The 19,928-nt window shown below is 35.3% G+C and overlaps 1 protein-coding gene across 1 annotated transcript; it reads right to left on the reverse strand.

The window, feature by feature from the left end:
- Positions 1-210: 210 nt before the first annotated feature.
- LOC128216532 (nucleolin-like) lies at positions 211-16,506 on the reverse strand. The gene is made up of 15 exons (XM_052923126.1): positions 16,405-16,506; positions 15,110-15,175; positions 14,150-14,230; positions 11,168-11,248; positions 10,779-10,851; positions 10,450-10,557; positions 9,977-10,094; positions 3,823-3,968; positions 3,455-3,584; positions 2,882-3,033; positions 2,434-2,557; positions 1,981-2,129; positions 1,611-1,655; positions 1,491-1,579; positions 211-1,211 (listed from the first exon to the last, which is right to left on the reverse strand). The coding sequence occupies exons 1-15, from the start codon at positions 16,432-16,434 to the stop codon at positions 1,014-1,016; spliced, it is 1,590 nt and encodes a 529-aa protein (XP_052779086.1). The 5' UTR covers positions 16,435-16,506; the 3' UTR covers positions 211-1,013.
- Positions 16,507-19,928: the final 3,422 nt, after the last annotated feature.

The raw sequence follows: 19,928 nt of genomic DNA on the forward strand, positions 1-19,928 counted from the left end.
GACTTTTCGTGTCCATAAAATTTGAAAAGAAGTTTCATTAAACTCACTCTGAATTATGACAACCTAGCCACATTAATGAATACTCTGTGATCATGCTCATACATGTATTTAGACATTTTATTTCCTTACAACTATGGCCAGTACTTAATGTATTGTATTGTATTAAGAAACATATATGTAGTTTAAAGGAGATATAACAACAAGTACAAGTACATTCTAATGATTTAATGTTGTATAAAATTGCAAAAAATAAAATGTAATGTTAACATTTATAGAATTCATATTATAAAGAATCATTAATGAACTCTAGCTGGCATTGCACTCTGCAGTATTATTACATTATTGAATATTATAAATACAGAGTTTTAAATCATATTTCATTTTCACAGAATAATTAAAAGAACCCGTGATTTTGATCAACAAGTAATTTTAACAAAAGATTTCATGGTAGTAAAAAAAGTTCATTTAAAAACAGTAAACGCATCATTTTACATGTACATGAATTTACAAATAAACTTCGATCAAGTTTCAACAAAATGAATTTAATCGTGATAGTTATAAAATTTAAACATATTAGTTTCCTTAATTTCAAATACAGTTATTTTTAACAGAAAATCAAGAAGTGGAAAATGAATGACAATGAGATGAGTTGGTGATCATGATTTTACTATAAACACTGTTTACAACAGTTAGTCCATTGTTTTCTTCCTTAATTAGTCAGCAGCTGTATGTGCATGCTAACTTCTTTACAAATAACAGACAAATACAAATGACAATGAAGATTCGACAAATGTTCCATCTAGACCTTTTCCCTGCAGAAAATATGCCTGTGTTTATTATAATGTTCATTATCCATAAAATTCTTCACATGATCATATTTGCATCTTGCACAACTTTCGAGAACTGCATTTTCAATATTCCAGTCTGACAACTTGTTTTTTTTCACTTAAATTTCCTAATTTAAACACACTATTAATAAAAGAACATTAAAACATGCTGCAAAGTTTAAAAATCTAGTATGAACAGACATTTTCTGTATCTTGATACAATGAACAACAAATAACACTGTGAAGACACAACATGTAGCTGCAGAGAGGGCTGCCCCATTGAAGTGGTTTACCATCGTCCTCTCCCTCCTCGGAACCCACGGCCCCCGCCCCCTCCTCGACCACCACGGAATCCCCAATTGCCACCACCGCCACCACGACCACCTTTCGAACACAGGAGTCAAATTCAATAACAGGGTTAAAATGATGATTTTAGATATGTTAGTAAATTTCAAAATAACATAAATAAAGTCATTATTTTAATAATCAATATCATCATAATCATTCATTGCAAATATATTAAGATATGCCACAGTTTTGTACTTTTGTACCAACTTGAATAACTTATTTAGGACCAATAAAGTTTTAAGTCCAAGTGATACATTCTGTCACACAAACTTGAATCAGGTGAAATCCCTACTTAATCCCAAACCAATGTTTTACCTCCAAATCCGCCGCCTCCTCCTCTCCCCCAGCCTCCACCACCACCTCCTCGCCAGTTACCACCTCCTCCTCCTCGACCCCAGCCGCCTCCACCTCCCCTTGGGCCACCCCAGCCCCCACCCCATCCACCACCTCGACCCCCACGCTGGCCTCCTCCTCCATAACCTGCAATAGAATGAAATATAAACCATAATACACAGTCAGGAATATCTTGTACAAAGTATTCTATCAACTTTGTCTCATGTAAATGAAGTAGATCATCTTCCTCAAAATTACTATTGTTATGAAGGCAAATTACAATTGTTAAAAACGCATTTGCTGATAAGCTTGACTGAACAAACATATGACAGAGCATAACACTTATAATATTTGTATAGGAGGAACTAACAACATCCATGGAATAGTTCAATACAAATGTTTGATTAAATTTGACCTGCAATTTGAATGTTACTAAAACAATCTTATTATTCATGTAAAGAAAGTTCCTAACCTCCTCCCCTGGCAGTAGCACCAGACATGCCGCCAGGTTTGTCGTTTGCGAAGGCTAGCTGGACTTCCCTCCCATGAATCTCAAGGCCATCCTTGTCTGCCTTTGCTTTCTCGGCTGTCTCTTGAGTCTCAAACTCCACAAACCCAAACCTGCGGGGAATCACATGGAAACCACTAATATACTTGTAACTAAGAAATAAGGACTAAGGTGAAGTTTGGAAACACATCCTGATCATTGATTCATCATAAAATTCGTATCCTGATCTGGGAAAAATATTTCAAGCATGAAGGCCTTCCACTTGATATAACTATATCACATTACCTAGTGCTGTATCAAAATGCTTTATCATTCAAGGTCATGTGTTTTTTGACAGCTAAAATCATTTATAATTTACTTTCAGATACATATTCAAAAAAAATATGATTATATGTACGCAATGGTTAACCAACTCACCCCTTGGACTGTCCATACTCATTAGGGGGTATGCGACAGGCCTTACAGCCGTCAAATATTTCCTTGAGCTCATCTTCGGTCACTTGGAACGCCAAGTTACGCACAAACAATACCTTGGATGGGCCTGGAGATCAGTAGAAACATGTATGAAATAATTTTAATCTCAAACATTTTGTCTGCTATTCCAGAGATAATGATTGTTCAATCCAGTAAAAAGTTAAGAGAATAAGTATTTCCTAGTAAACACCAAACATTTATCTTTCATGAAAGCTTAGAGGCTGAATTAAGTTGTGAAAGAAGCCAATTTAAGCCTTTTAGTAAAAAGTTGCTCTTCTTAAGTTTGAGGATCATAGAATTTATGAAAACTTTAGCAGCTTCTAAAAAAGCTAAGTCCTCGAAAAGTGGATTTCGATAGAGCTATTTCTTTATTTCTTCAATGCCAACTTACCAAACTCCTTGGACTTCCCTCCTCCCCCTGCGTGTTGTGACTTCTGGTCTGTGTAGTCAAGGAAGACTGTCTCCCCATCAAGTTCCTGGTTTTGTTTCTCCTTCATCATCCTCTCTAAAGTCTCCTCAGTGTCAAACACCACATAACCAAACCTGCAACACACAAATAAGGCAATAACAGAGAGTGTCAAACAACACCTTACCAAACCTGCAACACACAAACAAGGCTATAACAGAGAGTATCAAACAACACCTTACCAAACCTGCAACAAACATAAAAGGCTACACAAGGCTATAACAGAGAGTGTCAAACAACACCTTACCAAACCTGCAACACACAAACAAGGCTATAACAGAGAGTATCAAACAACACCTTACCAAACCTGCAACAAACATAAAAGGCTACACATACCGGTATGCACTGAGGTGGACACACCCAGAGCACACAGGAATCCCCAATCACACCAATCACAACTCCCCTTTTACCAATTGCATCTCTCTTTTTGGGAAGGCAAACCTTGGCAACAGTCTCCCCATAAAATCTCCCAAGGCCTTTAATGTCAATTCCACTCACCCCTTACAAAGGCCGTCCCTCTTCTTGGGCAGGCGGATCTCTGTGATGGTCTCCCCAGTGAAGAACTCTCTCAGCTGATCCTCTGTTACTGTCTCCTTCAGGTTCTTCACAAACAACGTTTTTGAGTCACCTGTTAACATATATATAACCAGGTATGTGTTCCATTATTCAGAGAGGAGTGGAAGTGAAAGATTTCTATATGAATCTATTGCATTGTCGCTGATATTTTTCAATTTCATTGTTGTACTTGGGTTGTTTCATTCTAAATGTCATTCTAAGAAAGTAACTTGTAACTTTTTTCTGAACAATGTCCAAAATATTACAGAAAGATGTAATTTTGAAAAATTTTAACAAAAAAAGTTACCGACCTCCCTGCATACGGCCATCATTGGCAGTCTCAGTCCCGCCCTTGGGCTTGGAACGGTCAATTCTGATTGGTTCCCCATTCAACTCCTTGCCATTCACTTCTAAAGCCTTTTCCAAGTCTTTGGGTAGCACATCAACATAGCCAAACCTGGAACAGTGGTACATATGGGAATTTAAAATAGGTGTTGTGTAAAAAGTTAGATTATTCTTTTAGAAAATGTATTATGAATTGTGTGCAAAAAAATGGTTAATTCTTTTTTTTAATATAAGAAAAAATACTGAATATATACATGAGAAAACAAGACTGTCTCATTTCATCTTTATCATAAAATAATGAAAAATAAAAAAAAATCTAAACTAATTCCAGATATTGGATGTGCTTTCTGTCTGGAGTGCATATCATTTCCAAACCCCATTATGTATTTAAATGATAAAGGGTTCACTTCAAATTTTAACTCTGGGTTAAATTTACTAGGGGTCAACTGTTTATTATCAGTATTTCTACTGAGTTTCAGGCTTGGAGGATCCAGGGACTAACATTATTTATTAAACATTTTTGGGGAAAAGACCAAATGACTTTAATTTTCTGACCCACAAATATATAGGGGTTATCTATTGACCATCATCAATGTGCATATTAAATTTATAAAACTCTACAAGTCATTCAAAGTTATTAATTGTAAAGATAAGAGTAACGCTGACCAGACCAACGGACAAAGCAATCCCCATGGACTGCCATGCTTCGCAGGCAAAACAAAATTAAATGGTAGTAAAAAACATAAAACATAAATACCAATACAAATATTATTATAATCTTAGTAATTAATGCAATTGAATGATAGGGTGAAATAACATTGTAGACATGGGTCCAGGCCACTGCAAAGACAATCGCAAAAGTTAACAGTCCATTTCATCATAAAACAGTCCAAATATAAACACATTTTCCTGCAACAGACAAATTTGGTTACAGTTTGTTCATACAACTCTTGACTACTCCATTCAAATACAGACATGAGACACAAGTAATACATGTTTAGCTCATAAGTTTTTATACATGAAGGTACAGTACAGTTCCAAGTGTTTTTTCTCACCTGCCACAGTGGTCACAGCGGTGATCATGGCCACATCTGGTCCTCAGAGCTGGTCAGTCCCTCGTTCCAGCAATCATCCCCAGTGTGTCTACACACATAGCAAATATGAGAGTCCATACACCGCCTCACATACTTTCACTTTTTGCACTCATTAAAAGGGTACAAAATTACAACTTCTGCACTTCTCTGATAGAGCTATTCATATTTAATTACAACAGTGCCAGTCATTTTCCATGATTTTATTTGAGCATTTAAACTGAGTGCAAGAAGACAGTATGTGAGTGTACGCAGGACTTTGTGGCAACATGTGGGGGCACACTGGGGCAGTGAAACAGACAGCTTGCCAGCTTTGTGCCATGGGGGCACTGCGTGCACAGACTACGGATGCTAGATACAGACTATTATACTCAACTTGGCTTGCCAGCCTTTTCCATGGGTGCAATTCGGACAGCGGACGGACACCACATCCTTGCTATTATCATCGGGCATTAGCAGACTTTCAGACGTGGTTTATAGTAGACTACAATTAAAATTGTTTTATACCAGACTTTAAACCAAGCTTGCAATAATATGAAAGTCATCGATAGTTTCTCTCTTGCAGCATTTTTCCAACTTGAGTACCATTTTTTTTTTTTAATATCATACATCTTTAAAATTTCTTTACACATGTTTTTGTATTGTTTTGTAGGACATTGCAGTGCATGTGACTAATTATTTTTTTAAAGCCAAACAAGATATTTATCAGTGGGAACATTTAGGATTTGTTCATTATAATTAAATAACATTTTTTATTCTTTCAAGGTTCTGGTTTGCCAAGTTTGCAATAGCACAAACAGGTTTAGAACATGTTCCAGTACATATACGAATAATACTATGAATCAAAGAGCAACAATTTTCCATGACTTAAAAAAATCCTATTACATTCTGGATAAAAAGTGCTCTTTTAAAGAAAGAAAAGGACAAACGCAGTTATTGCTTTACTTTTCTAAAAGAATAAGCTCATTTTTTTCGTAGGTTAAACTCTTTAAACATGAAGATTTCAAAAATAATTTCACTGTCTGTTCCATGTTAAAACCCCTAAAATAGTCATTCCTGAAACATGTTTGTACACCATTGTTTGTAAGTGTTTTCCGGTCAGCTATTTAACTGGATATCTTATCTGTGCTGGTTTCTAGCAACAAAGCTTGGTCCTTTAGATTAACTTCAACAATATTTTGTTCATTCAAAAGTTAAATACTTAGGGGTAATAAAGCAATTGAAAAGTTTTATGAATGCACCAGCACATTTTAGGATAAGGGAGTTGGAATTTAACATGACAAGAGTTTGGGCCTCGTTACACCTTGTCTTTGGTCGGCAGATGTTAGTCAGAGGCTCTTGTACCTCCATGTGCTATTGTTCAAGGACAAAATATAGTCTCTCAACTGAAAATGGTTATATGTAAACCAGCACTGAGTTATGTTAATGCATCCATGTACTTAAAACTTTTGAGAGTCACAATGGCCATCATAAACAGACAGTGAATTCCTAGTACACAATTTGTTGTTAAAGAACTTGCAGCACCTTTCAGACCTGTGCATGTACACAAACTCTTTACTACAGAACACTAACATAGAAATTGAAAAGCAAAGTAGCAAGATCAAAAGAGTGTTTCTCGAGGCATATCAGGCTTCCCACTGGCAATCGCCATTTGATTTATGTCTTCCTGAACTCTGCTACGGAAATAACAAATAATGATCTCTTAAAAAAACTAAAAAGGAGCTCTATGCAAAAACGCTGCCATGCATATGGAGAAAATGACTGCCACAGTCTCTGAAAAGAAAAAAAAAGCCAACTAATCCGTCCAAACAAAGAGCAAAAAACAGTAACATGTTCTTTGTTTGAAACCATCTGAGGAACATCAAGCAAAACAGCAGCCACGGAAACAACATTATTAACAGACCTACACAGAAAACCCTCAATTACAGAATCTACACCTACACTACAGTAACAGAGATTTTGCCACGATACTTCCAGAATGACTAAACAACCAGGAAAGCGTAAAACTCATTTTCAAATTGCCACTGAAAACTACAGCAGAAGCAGAAATACTGGGACAATCACTCTTGTAGCAGCCAGTTTGTTGTATTGAGCATTCAGCTTATTGTATCTAGCAGCCATCTTGTTGTAGAGAGCATTCAGCTTATTGTAACTAGCAGCCATCTTGTTGTAGAGAGCATTCAGCTTATTGTATCTAGCAGCCAGCTTGTTGTAGAGAGCAGTCAGCTTGTTGTATGGAGCAGTCAGGTTGTAGTAAGGAGAAGGTAGTGATCAGAGATATGGTTCATTGAAAGTCTGCACAAGTGTTGATGATACAAATTTTTAACAGAGAGAAAACATGACCATGGTTCGCTGTTAGGTCCGGGTCATTGTAGCAGCAACTTCCCACAACCAGACTGTGTTCTGCGGAATGTTATAAACTGAAAACATTACTTACCCCCATTTGACATTATCTCAATGTCTTCACTTTCATCTAACATACCATTATCATTTTTATCAAAGCTTTTACATAGAAACTGGGGACTGTTTCACTAATGGTCCAGTCAAATGAGTCTTAACTTTCACATTCATGCCGTGATCATCTAAGTTTGTTCAACATAATACTACTCCTGATTTGTTGCAGACTTCAATCATACATTATCATAACATATTATATGCAAGACCTGTATAATATCTTTATATAACCCTGCTTCTAGTCAGACGAGTCTTTTAAGACAGCCTCTTCATTGCAGTGTAGTGTACCAGATAAGATGTGTTTCTGCACTGCTTTGTGCTGTTTATTACAAAAGAGATCAATCAACTTTTTCTGGCAGTTAATATGACTCCTAGCTTCAGGCTGAGCAATAAAGATCTGTTAATCAGGTCTCTAAAAGAACAAATTTGAGAAGATTTATGTCTTTACTAGTCAGAGCTGTCAATTTTCATCCCATTTCTCACTTCATTTTATTATTATCAGACAATGTCTACATTATCAGACATTTAACATTCTTTCTTATGTAGCTGACGAATTTCCACGTCACTCATTTATACTGTCTACAGCGAAATCAACCATTCCAGTACAGGCAGATATGTATGAAGCCATAAGACATATTTTACCAAACTTTTGTTTCATAACAATGGTTTTGCAAGTCTTAGTTTGAATAAGTCTGAATAAATAGGAATGCTTATCGATGAGTCATAGCTTTAGTCTTGCATGATCATAAACAAGAAGTCAGACAGATTAACAAGCTTCAAAATCTAGAAGTCTAGGCAAAGATTTACACGTCTCAGACACTGATTTCCTTTAGGGTTGAAAGCCCGTGCTGTTACCCAAGTTATTTCCAAGAGTTCAAGGCCATATACAAAAAAAAATGCCCCAAATCAGAACATTTAACACTGTCATAAAAGCCAGTAACCATCCTTTCATAAAATATGTCCCATTCCTCGTTAGGAAACAAATTGTTCTGTTAGTTGTAAATATTCTAAATTCTTACCTTTTTTATTCTTGAGATCCACATCCAGCCAGACATATAGTAATCATGTGAACAGATGTTTATAATAATCACAGGCAATAATTAAAATCAATGTGAAATAATTGTTCATATAAATCACCTGTACACAGCTATTTTGCCAAGCCATTATAATTTGGTAGTCCTGAACCTTTCTCAAGGGAAAAATAATCCCTTTCAGTTATTTGATGTTAATTAATTAATAATTGATAATTAAACAAAAACATGTAGGTTAAAAGAAAAAACTTTATTTTTATAGGCATAAAATGACCACGTACCAAAAACTAATCTAGAATAACACCTTTGGAAAGGAATGCTCGAGCTAGGGAGTGGACAAAGTAAATTTGGTCAAGTTTTGACATAACATGGACCATAACTCTAGGATAAAAAATTCAATCATGGTGTCAAAAGCAGTCAAGATATTATGTTTATTACTATTGCCAACCTACATTGTGGAGATTGGATGAGAAATACTAGAGTAAAGGGCTATCTTATCAACTCAGTATGACAATACATGTATATCGTAAGATCACGAAATTCAGTTGAATACTTGGCCAGAATCAGAAACCAAACTTATATTATAATATATTTGTAAATTCAAATGGTTACAGTTTGACATTTCCTGTTTCACTTTGAGTTTCAAAATATATCTCATAACAAGTAAATAATTCCTAATACTGATCCAATGATAACAGTACATTCGTTGATGTGAGAAAACAAAGTGAATATGATCAAAGTATGACAATTAAAGACATAGACAGTGAATAGTGCAAACTTGAATGAGATATTATGCCCATAAACTTCGTTCAAAACAAAGTTTAGAAAAGATTGGATAAAAAATGCTCAAGTTAATAGATGGACACTGTCATTTTGACCAAAATATGACAAATCATGGGGCATAACTTTAGCAGGAATAGTGTGTTCTTGCTGTCGATAGAACTCCTAGGTTATTATTTAATTAAAATTGTGACCAATTTTGGTAAAGACTGAGTTACAAATGCTCAGGTTAGAGAACAGACCAATGGTGTGACGCCACAGTCTATGCGTGTCGACAGACAACATGATCCTTTTATGTCTGCCATGCTACACAAGCGACAAAAGAAGCTTGTGTGTTAATAAAATTCATGACATATCAAGGATAAATCTGAAAAACTGAGAAAGCTTAGGCTGTGATAATAGTTAACGGGTCCTTTAATGACATTGAGCAATTTAGTTTTGATAAATGAATTATATTTATATCACGAGTAAATAATTGCATTATGAAAAGCATAAAAAAATAATAAAAAAATAAAACTATTATTTTTTATTAAAACTTGCCAGTGCCTCAGCCATCAATTTACCTACATCAGCTTATGGCAGCTTTATAGGTATGCTCATTCAACAAATGACACTGATGGTTTAATCAAAACTGATCTCATTTGCCGCTATGACTTTTCTTTAATATACATGTGCATGTACAGCTATATGGACAAGAAAAGCAAATATCTGTTTTTAACAGACATTCCTGTCTGATTTACTTGAGTGACAGGTATCATAAATACCTCTTAAACCCAATCTTCCTTGGGTTGTGGACTTCCACATCATTGGCTTCAAAGAATTCTTTAAGGGTGTCACCGCTCAAGTCCGGATCCAGGTTGCCACAGAACAGAGTTATGGGCCCTGTAAACAGCAGTATACATCAATAATGACATTTCACATTATCCTGGTCACCCCCTTTTATTTGAATTCCATTTCCCTTTTATTTGAATTCCATTTTCAAAAAATTATTGAATGAAAAAAGCAAGATAATACTCCACTAGTGGCAGTCATTGAAATGAGACTTTTGGATGAACAAGCCTGAATCCTTTAACAGGTGCCTGCCATACAAAAAAATCAACAAGCCCTGCTATGAAAAATCCAGAACTTCAGCAAGCCTAGAAAGCATGTTCCCAGTGCTGACCTTGCTGATTTCTGCCAATAACGGCTACCACCACTGTAGTGGCCCCAATCCTCTACATGTTTGTAATATACATACTGTCAGGGTCATCCTCCTCCTCCTCAGTTTTTGCCTTTTTGTTGGTGCTTCCCTCCTCCGTACTATCCTCCTCAGCCTTGCGCTTCCCTGTGCTGCTCACTGATGCATCTAAAACAAGAAAAATATATGGTAGCTTATGCATTGATGTATATTACTTCACAGTAAAAGCTGGGTATTTTTTTCAGTTCATTCACAACTCAAAAAGTGCACAAAAACCCAGACAGAATCTTACTGAAATCAATATATACTTTAGCATTTAATTGGGATACCAGCTCTACTTTTACAGTAATGTTTACACAGTAAACATCCATATAACATTGCAGTCTTACCAGTTTCCTCATCCATGCTTGGGGTGTCCTCATCCACACTAGGGGCATCCTGACTCTCCTCCCCATCCTTGCTCTGAAACAGATGTATGGGCTTATCAGCACATTAAGCTCTTCTGTAAAGAATGCACCACTATTTAACTGAAAAACTATACCCTTGGCTGAATTTGCATTGATAGTATTTTCCACAAATAGAATCTATCAAATCTTTAGGTGTAATTTACAGTACACAAAACTATTGGAACCGAAATTTAATCACATCATGTACATTACTCTATAGGATAATACCCATACTTTTCGAGCATACCACAAATGAACAGCTGGGAGCAATGATATACCCAAACCATGATATAATATACTATCCTACAGCACTACTAGGTTTATGGCTGTACCTGTTCCTGCGTGCCATTTTCCTGTTTTTCCTCTTCCTTCTGCTCCTCGGCTACAGTTTCTGGTTCCTCGCTTTCAGAGGCCTGTTGGACAAGCAATGGGTACCATACATACAGCTAGGTGTGAAGCTTATAATACATGCATACAGACAATAAGCGGATCAAAACAGGTGCCTGAGTAAAACTTCACAGTGAGCAGACTTTTGTGGGCAATGGTATGTAGGCAATTCATGTTTATAATTCTCTCACTAGTCCAATTGACCATTCTGAGAAAAAAGTATGAGTCCAGCCTTCTTCTTAATACATAAATTATTGACTTTGTTACATCTGCATAGAGTAATGACTATTTGGAGAGCTTGACAAAACATCCCAGGACATTTTTTGACTAGGTAGACATAAGATCCCACATTATTTTGGCAGGGTGTACTAAACAATTCACGGGACAGCCAATATTTGTGATATTGACACATTGCTTTATAGGATAGCACATGAAATGACGATGCACTATTCTTAAGTAAAATTTAACGACAGTAAACCAACTATGCCACAGAAAGCAAAATTTAATAGCAAATTAATAAAATATCTATCCGCATGCAAATGATATAAGAGCTGTCACAGAGACAGCGCGCTCGACTATTCCGCCGCTTTTCAGTGTAAGGATTGAAAAGTTTTGGCGAAACATGCATGGATCACTGTTAGATTAAATTTCAATGCAATACATGATGTGCAGAGATATTAACATAAATATGGTTACATGCTAAATTTTAACCAGAGTTTTTAAGTGTAATAATAAACCATTATTTGCAAAACACAGTTATCTAACTTGATTATTCAATTAGGTTGGGTGGTTGAATACCATTGTATAAAGTCTCAATGCAATACATCAAGTAGTTGCTGAGATATTATCCTATGTGTGCTAACATGCAAGACCTTAACCAGAATTTCTAAGTCCCATAATAAAGGGGCAAAAATTATATAATATGAAAGATAGAGTTATCTTACTTGATTAAATAAGAAGGCAGTGTTCTGCCAAGGACGCGCCCTTGCGCCATTGGCGCAGAAAAAATCAGGATTGCGCAACAAAATACCTGTTGACGGGCCTATCGGCGCGCCCGTTTTTTTGAAAAGCCGTTTTGACTTAATCAAATTTTTAAAGAGCCGTTTTGACTTAATCGTTTCCTTTTTAAGAAGTTTTACAGCACAGCATTCATTCGATAAAACAACGATTTTCATTGGTCCGTATACGTCTAACTATCCAACCACGAGGGGTAGTATGTTTTTTTACCAAATTCAATGTCATCATCAAGAAAACAAAATAGAGGGGGGAGATATAAACAAATTCAATTTCAATGAGGCCCTGGCGCATTAGAGGAAGGCAAAACAGAGGAAAATGTTCCTGGGTGGGGAGGGTTATAATTTAAGGGATTTGTCCGCAGATTCGCGGAATTCCGCGGATCTAATGGCCCAAGGGACCCCCCCCCCCAACAAAAAAGAAAAAAAAAAGAATAAATAAATAAAAAATTATTTATTTGTTTTGCTGATTAAAAATGATATACTAGTGTGCTTTTGGGCCAGTTTTTCTTCTACGGCAGTCTGCTTTTGACCCCAAAAGTGCCCCAATGACCGAAATGGTTTCAGCCCTCCAGCTGCCAGGTCAATCACATCCCTGATAAAGCATAACTACACATTGACATGTGAAACTGTTCATTAACATATATCATTGTGTCTCATTTGTGCCATGTTTACAGTTTTTTTTCTAAATGTTAAATTGATCTGTCCAATATTTGAGAACACTGATGACATGTGGATGTTACACCATGTATATAATGGGTAAATAAAACACTTTCATTTTAAAGTTTTCATTTTTCCCCTGGAAAAGGTCATGGCCCTTCACTTTTGAAAATGGCCCCTAATTTTCATGACTGCTGGACCATTCGGCCCCATCTTTTTCAATCCTTGGCAGAACACTGAAGAAGGTCAAATGGTTGGGAGCCTGTGTGTAAAGTTTCAATGCAATACATGATGTACTTGCTGAAGCATTGACTTAAAAGTGGTTATATGCAAAACCTTAACCAGAATTTCTATGTTGAATAAATAAGGGGCCATTATTTCAATTTAATGCAAACTAGAGTTATATTACTTGGTTATTTAAGTAGATCGGGTGGTTGAGTACCATTTTATTAAGTCTCAATGTAATTTATCCAGTAGTTGCTGAGATTTTAACCTATGTGTGCTTACATGCAAAACCTTAACCAGAATTTCTAAGTCAAATAATAAACGCCTATTATTTGCATTAAATGCAAAGTAGAGTTATCTAACTTGGTTAAATAAGTAGGTTGGATGGTTGAGTACCATTGTATCAAGTCTCAATGCAATTCCTCACGTAGTTGCTGAGATATTAACCTGTGTGCTTGCACACAAAACCTTAACCAGAATTTCTAAGTCAAATAATAAAGGCCTATTATTTGCATTAAATGCAAACTAGAGTTATCTAACTTGGTTAATTGAGTATGTTGGATGGTTGAGTACCATTATATCAAGTCTCAATGCAATACCTCAAGTAGTTGCTGAGATATTAGTCTATGTGTGCTTGCACGCAAAACCTTAACCAGAATTTTAAGTCAAATAATAAAGGCCTATTATTGGCCTTAAATGCAAAGTAGAGTTATCAAACTTGGTTAATTAAGAAGGTTGGATGGTTGAGTACCATTGTATAAAGTCTCAATGCAATACCTCAAGTAGTTGCTGAGATATTAACCTATGTGTGCTTGCACGCAATAGCTTAACCAAGGGGTGACGCCGACGCTTGGGTGAGTAGTATAGCTCTCCTTATTCTTCGAATAGTTGAGCTAAAATTATAATGGAAACTAAAAGCCACAATAGATGCCAGCTCAATAGAACAAGTGATATTAGAATTGATCTATAGCAATCTAAAAGTGATTGAATTTGCCTCTCCTGTTTAGAATTTCTGTTCAAAATACTTACAGGCTGCTCTGTTGCATCCATGGAGGCGTCATTGTCTGACACCAAGGAGGTGTCAGCATTTGTGGATTCATCCTGACTGCTCTGTAGGAATAAGGTGATCAACAACTGTACTCTGCATGCTTACACCAGACATTACAACAAGTGAACAATAATGATTGATTTATTGGTAAAACTTTTAGGCGATTCATGCTGAAGCACATTGAAAAAAGCAGCAGAAAATGATAACCACAACTACAAAAGCAATGGAGCTAAGTGTAGTGAATTTCAGTTTTTTAAGGCCATAAAAGATTTTAGTCTTAAATTAAAAACATCATACTTAAGTTTCATTATTTTGCAACATATCTGAATGAACTTTCAAATATGAACTTAAGCCAGGATTAAAAATGAACACAAAGTTAAGAAAATAAATACCATTATTGTGTTACAATATTTTTTTATGTGATAGTTATACAGATTTAAGATTATCCAAGTTAACTGACTAAAATCCTTCATTTAAATGTACCCCATGGATTTTGGGGGTATTTTGGGAAGATGACCCATAATGGGAAATTTTTGGGAGTTTTTGCATTAAGATGTTAGAGGTTGGCAAAAATAAAAAAAATAAAAATAATTTAAGATGTCAAAATAACAAACATGCATTTATTGATTAATTGATCAATTTGTACCATTGGTTCAAATCAATGCCTATTTGAGTGAAAATAATATCTTAATTTGTATTTTTTTTACCGAAGTGGACCGTTAAAGGGTTTTCCTTGGACATTGTTGAAGCGTTATATATTCTTAATTGGAAAAATAATAAAAAAATTTTTATCAATAGAAACATATGCAAATAATGGAAGTAAAACAACCGAAAAAAGCTCCGAACGGAAACCGTAACAGAAATATAAATAAAAAAATGTGCATGAGGATGAAGGGGTCATTTTGATATGTGTCTTGCTGTAAATTGAAGAAATGCCAAACCTCGTCTGTCTGTTCCACTTCTTCTACAACTTCTTCTTCCACCTTTTTCTTTGCTCGGCCTCTTCCCTGCAAGATAATGAAATGCTTTACACCCTGAATGTTATTAATGTTATTAATAAGCTGATTAAGTTGTGCTCATTCCCAAGGAAGCCGTATTTTTAATTTGTATAAAGTTTAATTATTATATATCATGCAACATTATATGCATAAATTTTAACCTTAAAATTTGATTGCTAGTGAAGATTATGAGGATAGCCTAAACAGTAGTGAACTTCTCCTATGCACAACCAGTGATTTTTTTTGGAATTATTTTTAGTGTCTGTGCCTTGCAAATAGGGGAAAAAAGGAGACTTTGGGAGAGAAAAAATCAAGCCAAAACAGCTTATATAATGGCAAATATACATGTTTTAACTTATTTATGCATACATTATAATTCTTGTCAAGATTTTGTATATATTTCAACAAATTCATTGCATTTTTATTCATTAACATAACCTGCATTTGTCAAATTGGGAAAAAATTATAATATTTTGGGGAAATTGGGACAGTTTTTCGCTAGGGAATACAGCCTTTAGAAGGCAGTAAATTGCACCTAAAAATTAACTGAAAAAAATAGGGAAAAAGTATGCTGTAATTTTATGTGTTTCTCAACACCTTCATGTTGTATGCAAAGTTGAAAACCCTTCTTCGCTTTTCTTGCATACGTTAATCTATTTCAATGTTGTATTGTATTTCAGGACACTGTACAAATATATAGCGATATTTTTTCAGGTAAAACTGTAAACACTTCATTGAAATGTCATTTTATTACTATTGAACAAAATCAAATGACTGAAGGGCCATATTTTAGTGACTAAGCTTTGTGACGGACACCTGTGTCAACAGCTCAAGCACCAGGGTGCTTTAGTCATTCTAAAATGCCTTCCAGGCTTTTTTTTTTAATGATGGTTAGCCTGGACCTAACCATCATTAAAAAAAAGCCTGGACGGCATTTTAGAATTACTACAGGGTGCTTTATCAGAAATTGCCCTTCGTTGTACACACAGGTACTTGACACAAACTTTTTTTAATGTTCTATATGGGCTATATACTATAATAAGATATTAATAAACATATATATATATAGGCCGTTTTTTTATTATGTGACTTGCGCCTGTGATTGTACACATGCAGAAAAGGAAATATTTTGGGAGTCTTCATTTTCAGTTCAATTTATTATCATTTTTTCCAGAATTTAACACCTATACTGTTGCCAATTTAAAGCATTTCAATTAGTGATGTATAAAACTACCTACCCTGCCTCGACCACCTTTTTTAGGAGGCATTATTTTGCTAAACTAATAGTTTTATAATGTTTACTAAGTCTCCACGCTTTCCGCAAGATGGCGCTATAAGACACCACCGTGTCGGTTATCTGATAGTAAAAACGGATACTTATTGAAACGGTCAATGAAAAACTCCGTACAGTACTTACTCCTATTTGCATAAAATATGTTCTGAAAGGAACATGTAGCGATGTATAAAAATACATGCAGAGAAAGAGATAATATGGAAAAAGAAGATGACGTATAATGGGTTTGACATAGGATGTGTATGCATGAGCGAATAATGCAGTTTTTTGAGATTTTTTTGCAGCCGAGATTTTCTTCAAAATAAACTCGAAAGAAAACCAACATAGTAAAGATATAGAGACATGAAACTGTTTTTATAATAAAAAATGTGCATCAAATTTAACCATTGTCAAAGAATCTGCATTGTGTTAATACGTTTGATTCTGCGCACTCTAAGCATAGACATTTCAAAATGATAGAGAGAGAGAGAGCGGAGAGGGTGGGGGGAGAGAGAGAGAGGGGGGAGAAAGTGAGTGAGAGAGAGAGAGAGAGAGAGAGAGAGAGAGAGAGAGAAAGGAGAGAGAGAAGAAGAAAATTGACAGTTACGTCATCAGCTATAAATTTAGTGAGGGGCGCGTGGCGGCGTAGAAAACACTGCATTAAAAAGGGGGCATTATATAGATAAAAAACGTTACCTCTAAAACAGCATAAAAGAAACAGAATTTTTCGTAGCTTCACCACTCGTGAAAATATGTTTTTCCATGACAGTCGTGAAATAAAGTACCTCCCTCAGTTTGCTCTTAGGCCAAAAAAATACCTGTGTTTCCGGTAACCCGACCGACCCTATTTTTTCCTCGCCGACCCTAATCTTTTTTTTGGCATAAAAGTAAAACATTTTTTCGTTATTTTCGTTGTTTCTCTGTCTCTGTTCCCGGAGAATAAACTTTCATTCCTGATATGTATTACCGAGACGCTTTGTCAACAGGAAAACAAAATGGCGGAGTTCGCTGAACCTTGTCCGATATCTTCTAATTGGCAGACGCTTGATTATGGTCCAAACATGAGGTTGATCATAGGAGACACATTTTGCTGACTTTATAATGGAAATATTTAGGATGTAGTTCGCGATGTTATTTATCCACATGTTCAAAACAAAACTTACTTTTTTCTTACGATTAGGCTTTGCGGATTCATGCAAGCTAACTGCCAGGTTCCAATATACATTTCATTAATCATTACATTAATTTATTCGCAATTATAAATGGTCATTTATTTCACCTAATTTAAGTCCCATCAACTGAATTCCAAACAAACACCTGCGAAAATTAACAACACATTTTAATATTGGAACAAACGGTACAATTTGGGATACCGTATGATCCCATTTTCTTGACAGGATTTCGTCTAGGCTTGTTAGAAAATACCATATGATCGAAAAAGTAATAATAAATAATCGACGTCTTAGAATCTTAAAACAATGACCGAAATGTTTAAATTCATAACAAATATGAATTAAACTTTGATTGTACGAAAATAAGATACGTTAAATAAATCCATATCTGCGTGTTAACTTGTTCTATTATCAACCTACCTCCACATTAGAGAGCTCACTGTCGACGTGAAAATCGGCGATTTTCTTCAAGCAAATTAACAAAATTAGTTGATAATTGACTGTTTGGCTAGAACATTATCACAGATTGGTAAAAATTGAAGGGCTGGATTTATTCTAAAAACCGATTGCGTCTTATATACGAGTATTGTATACAAAAAAACACACCAGATTTTATGGGCAAATTAGGCGGGAAAATACGGTAGTCGAAGGTAAGAAAATGATTTCAGACATTAACAAAGCTGTTTTTTTTCTGACTTTTTGTGAATTATGAAACACAGGTATTTTTTTTTTGGCCTTATTAATTTAAATATCAAAGTTTATTTTGGACAGCTCTCAAAGATTTTTTTCAAAGTGACGTATAAAAATACCCGTATTTGTATAAGGGGCGCCGTCAGATGGCGTTGCGGCCCACCATGCTGTTATAAATTGTAGACTTGCTTTTTGCATAAATATTGAATGCAGATATTAATTTATATACAAAATTAACCATTTGATTTATTTCAAACGCAGTCTAATAATTTAATCCTAAGTGGCACACAAGCTTTAACGTATTTCGGTTTGACACGGCTAGTGTTTAAACCCGCGACCTTCCGCAACCGAAGCGAACGTTCTACCACGGAGCTATCAATGGTAGTGTCGTTGTTGTTATTGTTGAGTTTATAAAGGTCTGCCCGCGCCCTATAATGGCAGCATTATCACTTGACCCAGTCACGTCCCCAGGCGCGACTGAAACCGAATTTTAAAGCCAAAAGGAGGAGTCTTATCCCGATCGGTTGGTGGTATATTCGCCAAAGGTGTAATTTTGTACACAAATTGCCACTAGTCTTAACTAGTTGAAATTTAGCAATTTGATAGTACATCTTAAAAAACATTTACTGATGTAAGATTGGTTATATTTTTAAAGATGAGCAAACTCTCGGAAAAGGACTAAAACATGTGGTTCTCGGCGTGTACAATGATCGTGCTTTTTATTTGTTTTGCATTTGTTGTTTGATAAGTGTTATGAACCTACGCAAAACCATGTTTCTTAAATAACAAATTATTCTGAGTGGTATTAGTTTTTGTTTAGGTATTTTAACACAGAAGCGAACATACTTCGCGTTGAAATACATTGCATGTACTTATTTGTTTTCGACTCAGCTGTACAAATGAGACAGAAAGAGGTAATTGGGCAAACCATTTCACCTTCATTTCTCAATTTCTTAAACTTTGTAGTATTGCAATGTATTATGTTTTATCCATCCTGTTTGTACATTATATAGGGTATTCTTCCAACCCAAGTCTCATTTTGATGTACTTGAAATAGATAGTGGTCAAACCAATGCGCTAAAATTAAAATTACTATAATTACATTAGCATTTCAACTTGGAAAAAATGGGCGGGTCGCTTTTGTTTTGTATCATGCGGTTTTTATTATATTATCGTGCATTCTATCTTAACTTAAATGAAACATGTTTGTTTTATTCATTTTCATATTAATTCTGCTTTTTGATTCCTATTGGAATGTTTATGTCTTTTATTTATTATTATATTCGTATAAATATGAGTGTACGCAAACAGGGCGGGAAATGGGTAATAGCTACCGCACACACACAACGCCAGTTACTTATCTATAAACGAGCGCTTTAGCGCGAATATAAAATTTAAATCATGAAGGTTGCGGGTAAGGAAATGTTTTTATTTTACTATGGGCGACAGTAAATAGCGCTGTAATCCGCACGGTAGTAAAACAACGGTAACATCCGGCCATTTGACTTGTAACCGTTGCGATATGCGAGTTTATGAGTGGACAAATAAATGATATAACTGCAGAAAAATGAATCGACTCTGTCTAAAAATACAAACGCTAAATGATACAAAATGTCGGTTAAATAAT

The sequence above is a fragment of the Mya arenaria genome, chromosome 2 (genome assembly GCF_026914265.1).
Source record: "Mya arenaria isolate MELC-2E11 chromosome 2, ASM2691426v1".
In the NCBI taxonomy this organism is placed as follows: domain Eukaryota; kingdom Metazoa; phylum Mollusca; class Bivalvia; order Myida; family Myidae; genus Mya; species Mya arenaria.

What these genes read in the sequence shown, in the direction of transcription:
- LOC128216532 (XM_052923126.1), bottom strand. Translation starts at nt 16,434, where the DNA reads ATGCCTCCTAAAAAAGGTGGTCGAGGCAGG. An exon ending in GGAGGAGGATGACCCTGACA is followed by an intron (nt 10,095 to 10,449) that starts GTATGTATATTA and finishes TGCTGTTTACAG; the next exon opens with GGCCCATAACTCTGTTCTGT. An exon ending in TGCTACTGCCAGGGGAGGAG is followed by an intron (nt 1,656 to 1,980) that starts GTTAGGAACTTT and finishes ATTCTATTGCAG; the next exon opens with GTTATGGAGGAGGAGGCCAG.